Source organism: Schistocerca serialis, chromosome 3 (genome assembly GCF_023864345.2).
Source record: "Schistocerca serialis cubense isolate TAMUIC-IGC-003099 chromosome 3, iqSchSeri2.2, whole genome shotgun sequence".
Classification (NCBI taxonomy): domain Eukaryota; kingdom Metazoa; phylum Arthropoda; class Insecta; order Orthoptera; family Acrididae; genus Schistocerca; species Schistocerca serialis.
Window position 1 is genome coordinate 254,599,733 of NC_064640.1, and position 13,485 is coordinate 254,613,217.

Genomic DNA, 13,485 nt, shown 5'->3' on the forward strand with positions numbered 1-13,485 from the left:
ACATTACGTTTTGGAATTAAAAATAAATAAAGTATTGGAAATTTTTTTATTATATACAGAAGAAAGCCACACTTAAATACTACTTTTCTACATAGTTGCCATTTAAATTAAGGCACTTATCGTAGCGATGGACGAGCATGGAAATTCCTTCATCGTAAAATTCGGCCGCCTGCGCCTTCAACCACGTGGTTACCTCTTCTTGAAGCTGTGCGTCGTCATCAAAACGCTGCATAGCCAACCACTTCTTCATTGCAGGAAATAAGTGGAAGTCGCTCGGTGCCAGGTCGGGACTGTACGGCGGATGAGGAAACAACTCCCACTTAAAAGATTCGAGAACTTCACGAGTCGCATTTGCCGTGTGGGCCCGGGCGTTGTCGTGAATCAGCAAGATCTTTGAGCCCAACTTTCCCGTGCGCTTGTTGTGTATTGCTCTTCTGAGGTTGTGCAAAGTTTTGCAATACCTTTGAGAGTTTATTGTAGTGCCTCTTTCCAGGAAATCCACAAAAATCACACCTTTTCTGTCCCAAAAGACAGTCGCCATCACCTTCCTTGCCGACATTGTCTGCATGCATTTCTTGGGTTTTTGGGGGGAATTTGTGTGCCCCCACAGCATTGACTGCAATTTTGTCTCGCAGTTCACATGCTTAACCCATGTTTCGTCACCAGTAACGATGCGATCGAGTACTGAGTCGCCATCTTTCTCGTAAGCGTCCAAAAACGTTAACGCTGCAGCCATTCGCTGATTTTTGTGAATTTCTGTCAAGATTTTTGGTATCCATCTTGCACAAAACTTGTGGCAACCAAGCCTTTCGGTAATGATTTCGTGCAACAAACTTCGTGAAATTTGTGGAAAACTCATAGAGAGTTCCGTTATTATGAAATTACGGTTTTCACGGACCGCGGCATCGACTTTTTCGACAAGTTCGGCAGTCACTATGCTGGGTCTTCCACTTCGCTCTTCGTCGTGAACGTTAGTTCGGCCATTTTTAAATTTTATGACCCATTGACGCACTCCACCTTCAGTGATTATGTTGTCCCCATACACTTCACAAAGCTGCCGATAGATTTCAATCGGTGTACAGTTTTTTGCAGTCAGAAACCTTATTACAGCACGCACTTCACACTTCGCGGCATTTTCAATTAACGCTTTCACAGTAACTCAACGGAGTACAGCACGAACCTCTCACTAGCACGGCAGGATGCCGACTGAGCGGCGGAATGCCATGACACCAAGATGGCCGCGCTAGCCCCGCCCCTAACGGACACAAACGAAAACGTAATGTACTTTGTGGATAGCCCTCGTACTTCTAAGTTCTAGGGGACTTATGACCTCAGAAGTTAAGTCCCATAGTGCTCAGAGTCATTTGAACCATTATGATTCGAACCTGCGACCATAGCAGCAGCGCGGTTCCGGACTGAAGCACCTAGAAACGCTCGGCGACAGCGGCCGGCCGAGGAATAAGTGTGGATACTTTTGATCAGATAGTGTAGCTAGGTAAAAAGAAAGGGGTCTCGCCTTCTAGTTCTGACAGACTGTAGCTGTTGAGTTGCTCTTCTAATGTAATGCAGTGTAATAAATGCTCTGTTTGGGACAGCTGGCGGACCTGGATACTCTCCTCCACACGGAGGCTACGGAGGGTACGGTGGCTACGGCGGAGGCGGCGGTGGCGGAAGCGGCGGCGGTGGCTACCCGGGCCCAGGGGGGCACTACGGCGCCAGCGGCGGCGGCGGCGGCGGCGGCTACGGCAACTACCCCGGGCCTGCCGGGCCTCCGGGTCCGCCCCTGCCTCCCGTACCGCCGGTGCCGCCCTACGCCACAGCCGGGGACGCCGTCTACGGCGGCGGTCCGCCCCCGGGACGACCGCCCTTCACTGCGCCTCGCTGCGACGAGGGAGACAGCTTCAGACAAGTAATCTTCTCTTCCTCGTCGCGGCATACGCCGCACATTACAAAAATTGATCGTAATTGTATGTGTGAGGGAGCGCATGATCGATGTACACTGTACTGTTTTGCAGTTTGATTTGCAAAACAAGTATACACTGTACTGATTGAATGTTCTCATGTTCAGAAATGAGAAGGAGCGATCTGTTTCACTTGGTAAAAAAAACTTTCTACAGCCAAGATCGCGTAACTACTTCTTTATTATCAGCAACTGGTTTCTATAGACTTTGCTGTCGCCACGCGGGATTAGCCGAGCGGTCTCAGGCGCTGCAGTCGTGGACTGTGCGGCTGATCCCGGCGGAGGTTCGAGTCCTCCCTCGGGCATGGGTGTGTGTGTTTGTCCTTAGGATAATTTAGGTTAAGTAGTGTGTAAGCTTAGGGACTGATGACCTTAGCAGTTAAGTCCCATAAGATTTCACACACATTTGAACATTTGAAATTTGCTGTCATCTTCTGGTCTTCAAAACTTTTTGTTGCAAAACGCATTCATTGTGAGCTGGAAACTCCAGCCAAGTTGTCATATTAGTGGAGAAAATGTAGCACATGATACAAAGGTTTGTAAGAAATAAAATATTTACAATCAAAAAGCACCTTGTGCACATGACTATGCCTATACATGTAGCGTTCATACGAGGGTAATCCTAAAAGTAAGGTCTCCTATTTTTTTATAAATACATAGACCTGTTTATTTCTACAATGGTTTACATCAATTTACAACGTGAATGTTCAAATGTGTGGGAAATATTATGGGACTTAACTGCTAAGGTCGTCAGTCCCTAAGCTTACACACTACTTAACCTAAAGTATCCTAAGGACAAACACACACACCCATGCCCGAGGGAGGACCCGAACCTCCGCCGGGACGAGCCGCACACTCCATGACTGCAGCGCCTCCTAGACCGCTCGGCTAATCCCGCGCGGCTTACAACTTGAACATTTAGCTATTTTTCAACATAATCACCATTTCTGTCGATGCATTTTTGTAGACGATGTGGCAGATTTTGTATGCCCATGTCATACCAGCTCACCGCCATGCTGTTCAGAAAGTTATATTAGAGTAAATATGAACCGCTTCATTCACCTCGTCGTCGGAGCTGAATCGCTGGGACCACAATGACCGCAGACAGGTACTGTGAGACTCAATCGGGCAATTCAGAACCGGAGAAGAGGAATGTTGAGCAAGGGCGTACACATTCTCCATGACAACGCTCGCCCACACATCGCTCGGCAAAACGTTGCACTCCTGCAACAGTTTCAGTGGAACGTAATCACCCACCCACCCTATAGTCCTGACTTGGCGCCCAGTGACTATCACCTGTTCCCTAGGTTAAAAGAACATTTGGCCGGAAAGCGATTCAGCTCCGATGACGAGGTGAAACAAGAGGTTCATAACTTTCTGAAAGGCGTGGCGGCGAGCTGGTATGACGTGGGCATACAAAAACTGCCACAGCGTCTACAAAAATGCATCGACAGAAATAGTGATTATAGTGATTATGTCGAACAATAGCTAAATGTTCAAGCTGTAAACAGGTCTATGTACTTATAAAAAGTAGGAGACCTTACTTTTGGGATTACCCTCGTAGATAACTGTTAAGTGCAAAAATCACAATACACAGTAGAATGCATAATAGAACACCTGTTTACGTTAGCTAGACATGTTCCATTCATTGATCTTTGGTCAAGAAAACGAAAATTACGGCAACTACGCCTATCACTTCATTAATGGCAGGCAGAAGCAGAAACAATGGAGGTAGTTTCCTTGTTCAGTTACCTCGGCTCCCAGATTTCTGCTGATGGTGACTGCAGCCACGAAATCAGGAGACGCTTGTTACTTGACAGAAAGGCAGCGTTCTACCTTGATAATGTTTTAAGGAGTAGAGACATAACTTTAATAACAAAGATCCGTTTAGTAAGAGGTGTGGTCCTTCCCGTTGTGATGCACAACAAGAAAGACTGAACGGCATAGAATAGATATCTTCGAATAGTGGTGTTGGAGGAAACTTCTTAAAGTTCCATGGACCGCAAAGAGAACGAATAGGTCAGCACTACAGCAAATAAAACCAGACTGCTCCTTGGAAGGTTTGATACCGAAACAAAAAGTAGCCTACCTTGGACACATTATTAGAAAACATGATTAGCTGGAAAAGACGTTAATATTGGGGAAGATCGGAGGCACAAGGAGAAATGGGCTACAAAGGATGAAATGGATTGATAGCATCGCAAAAGTAATGGATTCAACCAGGAAAGTCCGCGGGAGAAAGTAAAGGACAGAATAAATTGGCGTGCCTTAGTTCCTGGGGTCACGGAGGGCAATAACCGACTAAATGAACAGAGAGAGAGAGATCATTCATGCAGGATACCAAGACCACCAAAACCCTGTAGCAACATTCCAGAAACTGCACTCAAAATGCTTTTTTTTCATATGTGGAATGTGTTAATTCTCCTAAGGCTGTACCTAGAAACCGTAGATAGGTGGGTTCGGGGTATCTACTGTCACCTCCACACATCACCCTGGAAACTAACTCAGAAAAATCACCCTGCTAATGGGTTGGACCCTGCATAGAGTATTACCTGTACCCAAGGGTCAGCAATAAATTATGCCTCCTAGTGCCAACTGAGAAAACACAACGCCATGTAAGATCCAAGATGCTCAGACCCGCCCACTGACTATCCCTAGTTTCCCAAGATTAACAGTCAGTTCCTGTGCAATCCATCTAACGAGCTGTTGCCAAGGACCGTGCGAGTTACCTCTACCATACATCTGTGCTGTTGTTATCCACATGTATGTGACTGAAAAGCTCACGGATAACTTAACTGCTGAACGTTGTGTGGGTGCCTACTAAAAGGAAGGAAAGAAAATTAAGATTTAATGTACCGTCGACGACGAGGTCATTAGAATAGGAACACAAGCTCTAACTGGCGAAGGATTGGGTAGGAAACCGGCCATGTCATTTCCAGCGGAACGATCGTGGCATTTACCTTACGCGATGTAAGAAAACCATCGAAAGCCTAAATCTAGATGGTCGGAAGGGAATTAATACTGCTGTCCTCCCGAAGGCCAGTCCAGTGTGCGATCTCTCTCGGTCTTCTGCCTATCGACTTCATCACAGTTAAGAAAAGCTTTTAGATACTAACGAAACCCGAAATAAGAGTAACACATCACCTCAAACGGGTGCATCAGCATGCAAACCAAGCACAGAATACAGTAACAAGTGCTGTCGACAAGGGATCTCAGATCGATTCCATATTCCTAGATTTCCAGAAGGCTTTTGATACCGTTCCTCACAAACAACTATTAATCAAATTGCGTGCATATGGAGTATCGTGTCAGTTGTGTGGCTGGATTCGTGATTTCCTCTCAGAAAGGTCATAGTTCGTAGTGATAGACGGTAAATCATCGAGTTGAACAGAAGTGATATCTGGCGTTCCGCAAGGTAGTGTCATAGGCCCTCTGCTGTTCGTGATTTATATAAATGATCTAGGTGATAATCTGAGCAGCCCCCTTAGATTGTTTGCAGCTGACGCTGTAATTTACCGTCTAGTAAAATCATCAGACGATCAATTCCACTTACAAAATGATCTAGAGAGAATTTCTACATGGGTCGAAAAGTGGCAATTAGCACTAAACAATGAAAAGTGCGGGGTCATCCACATGGATACTAAAATAAATCCGATAAATTTTGGGTATACGATAAATCTCACAAATCTAAGGGCTGTCAATTCGACTAAATACCTAGGAATTACAATTACGAGCAACTTAAATTGGAAAGATCACATAGATAATATTGTGGGGAAGGCGAAACAAAGACTGCTCTTTGCTGGCAGAACACTTAGAAGATGCGACAAACCCAATAAAGAGACAGCCTACATTACACTTGTCCGTCCTCTGCTGGAATATAGCTGCGCGCTATGGGATCCTTACCGGGTAGGATTGACGGAGGACTTCGAAAAAGTGCAAAGAAGGGCAGCTCGTTTCGTGTTATCGCGCAATAGGGTTGAGAGTGTCACTGATATGATACGCGAGTTGGGGTGGCAGTCACTGAAACAAAGGCGGTTTTCTTTGCGGAGAGATATATTTACGAAATTTCAATCACCAACTTTCTCTTCCGAATGCGTAAATATTTTGTTGACACGCACCTACGTAGGGAGAAATGATCATCATAACAAAATAAGAGAAATCAGAGCTCGAACGGAAAGATTTAGGTGTTCCTTTTTCCCACGCGCCATTCGAGAGTGGAATGGTCGAGAAGTAGTATGAAAGTGGTTCGATGAACCGTCTGCCAGGCACTTAAATGTGAATTGCAGAGTAACCATGCAGATGTAGGTGGATGAAAACGTATTTACCAGCATCATCGTCACTGAAAGAAAAACACCAAATCATTAAACAGAAACACAAAACGATGGGTCAAAAGCCATTGGGACATCATTACCAGTGTAGACTGATGACTCCAAAGGTAACAAATCCAGGGAAATAAAGGAGGTGGCCAGAGGAAACAAACCAGTCCCTCCTGTGAATGATTCAATGATATACGTTTGCAGTCAGTAGAAAGAGAAAAACGTAGACATAGAATAACCTAAACAATAAACAGCCTTGATAGTATAGTGAAACATAAATTCGAAAACTTCAACTAGCACAGAGAGGGCCATTATGACTTTGTTTCCAACACACCCACACACATTTAGAGGCACGAATACCCTTGTGCTAAGAGGTTACAGTCTCCACTAAAAGGCAAACTTACACCGAAGAGGGCTAACGGTGGTGTACCCGTTTGTGTTGAACATATCACACTTTGCTTTTCCCCCTCACAACCAAGCAATCGCTGTAATAGTGTACTTGCTATACAAGGTAATGCTATGTTTTCTATGCCTGCTTCCTAACGACACTGTAGAGATTCGCACAGGGCTCATAGCGTACTCCCCATCCGTTCCTCGTCTGTTGGAACTTTCATACTTATAATGTACGATGGGAAGTCAATTATTATCCGCAATTTAGTTATATTTTTGTTTATTTTGGTAGTGCTGTCGTTTTACGTTGATGACGCATGCTTTGTTTATTTGTTGTTATATCTTTGCAATTTTCAAGCTGCTAGGTTAGTTTCGTTACCGCTGCCGTGCTGTTAATCATGGCTGCTCCGCTGTCTATTTGCACCAAAGAAGAGCAATGTTCAGTGATCCGTTTTTTGTGGTGGGAAGACTTTCGGCACACTACGGGAACAGTGTTTTGCCACAACGGAGTGTCTACGAATGGATTGAAAAATTCCGAAATGGTCGCACAAGTGTTACGCACGATGAAGGAACCGGACGACCGACCATTGAGCGTTCACGTGAAATGATTCTCTTAGGCAGACGATTAACTGTTGACGAAGTGGCACATCGTGTGCAAATTAGTCACGGTTCTACCTACGAAATCATCCACAGCAGACTTGTGTTTCATAAAGTTTGTGCAAGATGGGTCCCAAAACAACTCACGCAGTTGCATAAACAAACGCGCTTGGACATCTGCAAAAAACATATGGATCGCTATGGTAACGAAGGGGTCAACTTCTTAGACTGGATCATTAATCCAAATTCGCCGTGCAAGAAAAAGTTCAAGACCCAACCGTCCGCAGGAAAATAGATGCTTACGGTGTTTTGGGACGCACAAGGTACAGTACTGGAACATTATGGGGAAAGCGGCACAACAATAAACAGTGTACGTTACAGTGAGATGCTTACTGCCAGGCTAAAGCCTGCAATTCGAAGCAAACACCGAGGACTGCTGTCAAAAGGTGTTGCGTTGTTGCACGACAATTCCCGTCCGCATACTGCTGCCCACATTGCTGAAACGCTCCAGAAACTCAAATTTGAAGTACTGGATCATCCTCCATATAGTCCCGATCTTGCCCCTACTGACTATCACTTGTCTGGTCCACTCAAACAGGTACTGAGGGGCCGTCGACTTTCCTCAGTGAAAGAAGCGGTGCATTCCTGGCTCGCAGCTCAACCAAGAACCTTCTTTTATGAGGGCATCAGGAAGCTTGTACAAAGATGGACCAAGTTCGTTGAAACGCAAGGAGACTATGTCGAAAAATGACCTTCTTGCAAGTTTCTTATTTGGTTACAATAAAATTTTATAACAACTTTGCGGATAATAATTGACTTACCCTCGTATTATGAAGCTCAGTTACAATGTTTCCAAGAGACAGAGCTGTTAAGAAGCTGAGGTTTTCAGAGGCCCTTTATGGTCGGGAGAACACAATTGGATACTGATACATGCTTCATCTCTACCAATTATCAGTTAGTATGTTCCTTGGCGAAAATCAGTGGACAATGGTCGACACGTTTCCCTCTTTCCCGGTAAGGATACACTAACCAGATCGATTAGTGCCTGAAAATTAGGTGTACAAATGAATGTTCAGCAAGGCTAACTGGGTGCTATACAGACAACCGGCTGTAATAGCGTCCGAGATTGTGTGGCTCGCATAATGAATGGGATTCACCACCTCGCTGATGCCTCCATTACACTATCCTGATGCCTCCATTACACTATCTTCGGGCCAAAGGCAATATTTTCCTCAGTGGAGTGAAGAGTGTAATTCAGCACTCAAGGACAGATGTGCAGCTATGAGAAGGTTCAAATGCCAGCTAACTACAAAGAACCTTCCAGTGTTTCTGGTGGTCAGGACAAAGGTCTTACGACCCACTGATGGAACAATAATAGGTCATACCAAGCATTCATGGACCAAATCAATCATTCCTCTAGCGAAAATGTTTTGTTGACATCCACCTACGTACGGAGAAATGATCATCATAATAAAATAAGAGAAATCAGAGCTCGAACGGAAAGATTTAGGTGTTTCTTTTTCCCACGCGCCATTCGAGAGTGGGATGGCAGAGAAGTAGTATGAAAATGGTTCGATAAACCCTCTGCCAGGCGCTTAAGTGTGAATTGCGGAGTAACCATGTAGATGTAGATGTAGCACCATACGAGTATGGGAAACTGTCAGAAGGGGTTCCAGAAATGGCAGCCTGGAACCTGTAGTAGCTATATTAAAAGAGGGTCGTCTTCAGACAACACCAAAGGACATTAGTCGAAAAATGGTGCAACATTTCACCAAGAGTACCACCACTGGCTTCCTGGATACACCATACTGTTGTCATGGGTGATCATGGAGAGAATGACGAGGAGGGGGAGGGCGAGGTTAAATTCAAAGCCAACAATTTCGAGTTTTGTAACTACTTCTTCTCTATCTGTGTGCCAATTTCAACACTGGCTGAGGCTCGTTATTCAGCACTCAGTTATAGCGGAATCAAATACAGCATACTGTGTATCTTGACTATAAATCAGAGGAAAGCATTCTAGATATTGTTAATAAAATATGGCTAGAAGTACAGCATCTTAGTTGGAATCAACAATACGCAGGTTATTATAACAGGTTACGTTAAATAATTTTAAATTTAAAGTAAGTTTGTAGTATATGCCCAACCTGGGCAATGCCACAGTGTAGCGACACGTGGATGTTCGGTTATGGTGGATCGGTATCCACATCACAGGCAGCTAAGTCGGAGCGAACCACTTCCATGGGATGCACGCTTGCCAGACTCTCCAACAAAGAGTAGCTGTGTGTGTGTGGGGGGGGGGGGGGGGGGGGGGGGAGGGGGGGGGCTTTTAACTGTTCTCGTCTTTTCAGTTTATCTGTTTTCTGTTTTATGAATGAAGGACAGTATTTTAAGTTTTAAATATTCATTGAGGATTCTGGACTTACGATAGCTTCTCAGTTTTTGTGGTTGCCATACCTAAGCAACGCACCGAGCGAGGTGGCGCAGTGGTTAAACACTGGACTTGCATTCGGGAGGACGACGGTTCAATCCCGCGTCCGGCCATCCTGATTTAGGTTTTCCGTGATTTCCCTAAATCGCTCCAGGCAAATGCCGGGATGGTTCCTTTGAAAGGGCACGGACGACTTCCTTCCCCGTCCTTCCCTAATCCGATGAGACCGATGACCTCGCCGTCTGGTCTCCTTCCCCAAAACAACCCAAAGCCCTAAGCAACGTGAGTAACATCTCGCAACAATACACGTTGACTGGTGGGACTGTTTAGCAGACTGCTACCTTCTTTCGCCTCGGAAGGATCAGCACTAGACACAAGCATTCATTAAGAAAAAACATACGCGTATCAAAGTTAACAAATTGACGAAGACCTAATGACACAGAACTCGAAAAAACAAAAGTTAAGACAAAATAAAAACATTTCATTTGTTATAAAGCACGCGTGAATATATAAATCATTACCTCTTGCAAATTTCTCCTCGATTACACAATATTCACTAACGTCAAAATCAGTGACTGACAAACTCCAATGTGCTCTTTACCAACAACGAATTTCGAATCCACATGAGCAGGAGTCGGTAAATGGGGTAGAATGCTCCAAATTTTTAGGTGTACATATTGATGAAAACTTGAACTGGAAGAAGTGTATTACTAAGCTTCTCAAACAATTAGATTCAGCTACTTTTGCTTTTTGTATGATTACTAACATTGGAAACAAACGTATCAGCCTCCTGACATAGTTTGCATATTTCCATTCAATAATGTCTCACTTAATAATTTTCTGGGGTAACTCATCACTTAGAAAGAAAGTATTGATTACATAAAGGCGAGTAGTAAGAACTATATGGGGTGTTCAACCACGAACGTCATGAAGCTACCTCTTCAGCGAGGTAGGCATTTTAACTGCGACGTCACAATACATACACTCCTGGAAATGGAAAAAAGAACACATTGACACCGGTGTGTCAGACCCACCACACCTGCTCCGGACACTGCGAGAGGGCTGTACAAGCAATGATCACACGCACGACACAGCGGACACACCAGGAACCGCGGTGTTGGCCGTCGAATGGCGCTAGCTGCGCAGCATTTGTGCACCGCCGCCGTCAGTGTCAGCCAGTTTGCCGTGGCATACGGAGCTCCATCGCAGTCTTTAACACTGGTAGCATGCCGCGACAGCGTGGACGTGAACCGTATGTGCAGTTGACGGACTTTGAGCGAGGGCGTATAGTGGGCATGCGGGAGGCCGGGTGGACGTACCGCCGAAATGCTCAACACGTGGGGCGTGAGGTCTCCACAGTACATCAATGTTGTCCCCAGTGGTCGGCGGAAGGTGCACGTGCCCGTCGACCTGGGACCGGACCGCAGCGACGCACGGATGCACGCCAAGACCGTAGGATCCTACGCAGTGCCGTAGGGGACCGCACCGCCACTTCCCAGCAAATTAGGGACACTGTTGCTCCTGGGGTATCGGCGAGGACCATTCGCAACCGTCTCCATGAAGCTGGGCTACGGTCCCGCACACCGTTAGGCCGTCTTCCGCTCACGCCCCAACATCGTGCAGCCCGCCTCCAGTGGTGTCGCGACAGGCGTGAATGGAGGGACGAATGGAGACGTGTCGTCTTCAGCGATGAGAGTCGCTTCTGCCTTGGTGCCAATGATGGTCGTATGCGTGTTTGGCGCCGTGCAGGTGAGCGCCACAATCAGGACTGCATACGACCGAGGCACACAGGGCCAACACCCGGCATCATGGTGTGGGGAGCGATCTCCTACACTGGCCGTACACCACTGGTGATCGTCGAGGGGACACTGAATAGTGCACGGTACATCCAAACCGTCATCGAACCCATCGTTCTACCATTCCTAGACCGGCAAGGGAACTTGCTGTTCCAACAGGACAATGCACGTCCGCATGTATCCCGTGCCACCCAACGTGGTCTAGAAGGTGTAAGTCAACTACCCTGGCCAGCAAGATCTCCGGATCTGTCCCCCATTGAGCATGTTTGGGACTGGATGAAGCGTCGTCTCACACGGTCTGCACGTCCAGCACGAACGCTGGTCCAACTGAGGCGCCAGGTGGAAATGGCATGGCAAGCCGTTCCACAGGACTACATCCAGCATCTCTACGATCGTCTCCATGGGAGAATAGCAGCCTGCATTGCTGCGAAAGGTGGATATACACTGTACTAGTGCCGACATTGTGCATGCTCTGTTGCCTGTGTCTATGTGCCTGTGGTTCTGTCAGTGTGATCATGTGATGTATCTGACCCCAGGAATGTGTCAATAAAGTTTCCCCTTCCTGGGACAATGAATTCACGGTGTTCTTATTTCAATTTCCAGGAGTGTATTTTCGCTAATGAAATTCGTCATAAGCAATCCATCACAATTAGAGAAGAATTATGTTGCACATACCTACAATACTAGAGGGAAAAATGACCTTTATTACCCATTGTTAAAATTGTCTGTGGCTCAGAGAGGAGTTGAATACGCAGCAATAAAAATTTTTGATCATTTGTCCAATAGCATGAAATGTTGACAGGTAGCGAAGCAAGTTTTAACCCCATTTTAAAATCATTTCTCTTGGAGTTAAGTGTAATTGCATGAGTAGGAATAAGATGATAATGTGTTCGTTAATGTTAACACTAATCATGTATACGTATCCTGTAAACTGACTCCTTCCATATCATTTCGATAAAAGAATCCTTCAAACGATCTATGGAACATGTAACCAGCTAACTAATTAATTAAAACTAAGACTGCAAACAATGAGTACGTATCGTAGAAACTGTAAGACCACTCATCAAAGTCTGGTATTATGCACGAATAAAGTGTATTCTCAACTCCAAAGGGCAAATACTGATGAGCGACAGAAAATTAGCATTACTGACAATATTTTTTTAATGTGTACCCCCATTCTTATTAACTAGCTAATAGTCACGATTCTCTTTTGAGTTCATCATTAAGTTAAAGCACGAACAGTTGCGAACCAGTGATCGAACCGTGTGGGATTCCCATTGTAATTTCTCCCTTTGTACAATATGTGACGTCTTTCTGTATATTACTCGAATAGCCTCGGGTGTATTGTACTGGTACGACCTTTTTTTAGTAACCATCTCGAAATACATATTTTACTAATGTTAGTGCCATTATCTTCGGCCAAGCTAATCATACACATGCTGTTACTATATTTAGTGAAATACTGAAAATTGTATCCCAAGATCATACAACATTTGGCCGTTGGTGCAAATGTCAAACATAGCCATCCATCAAACATTGTTCCTTGGAGAGCATCGCACATCAGCTGCATGTTCTGGAAGGGAAAGAAATTTTTTTGCTTCGTACCTAAAAATTAGTGCATTAGTATTAAGAATAACGATATCCATAAACCGACTGTTGTTTCTCAGGTGGGCGTTCGTCTGCGCATGAGACGACAGTTTATACGGAGGTTTGTGTCAGCGCCGTCACTTCCGGTCTGTGAGCGAGAATGTGCCGAAGCGAGAGATTTCATCTGTCGGGCGTTCAACTTCAGGTAATGAAAATTTTCTCCTTTAGTAAATCCTAGAATTTGGAGAAGCTACTAAATACATTGACTTACTGTTAACCACTAGCAGTGACAGCCTGACAGTGTAATTACCGGTAACATTACCTACTTACATCTTACCTACTTACAACGCAGGCCATCTTAAGGTATCTGGTGAAGGGTGCTTTATGTACCACTGTTACATTCACCCGCCA

At 45.2% G+C, this 13,485-nt stretch overlaps 1 protein-coding gene across 1 annotated transcript in view; it reads left to right on the plus strand.

The window, feature by feature from the left end:
- The window catches only part of LOC126470011 (uncharacterized), a 169,321-nt gene that overhangs the window by 87,507 nt on the left and 68,329 nt on the right, over window positions 1–13,485 (plus strand). The window contains exons 10-11 of the mRNA XM_050097489.1: window positions 1,596–1,909; window positions 13,155–13,279. Coding sequence (XP_049953446.1) covers window positions 1,596–1,909; window positions 13,155–13,279 — 439 coding nt within the window. The remainder of the gene's footprint in view (window positions 1–1,595; window positions 1,910–13,154; window positions 13,280–13,485) is intronic.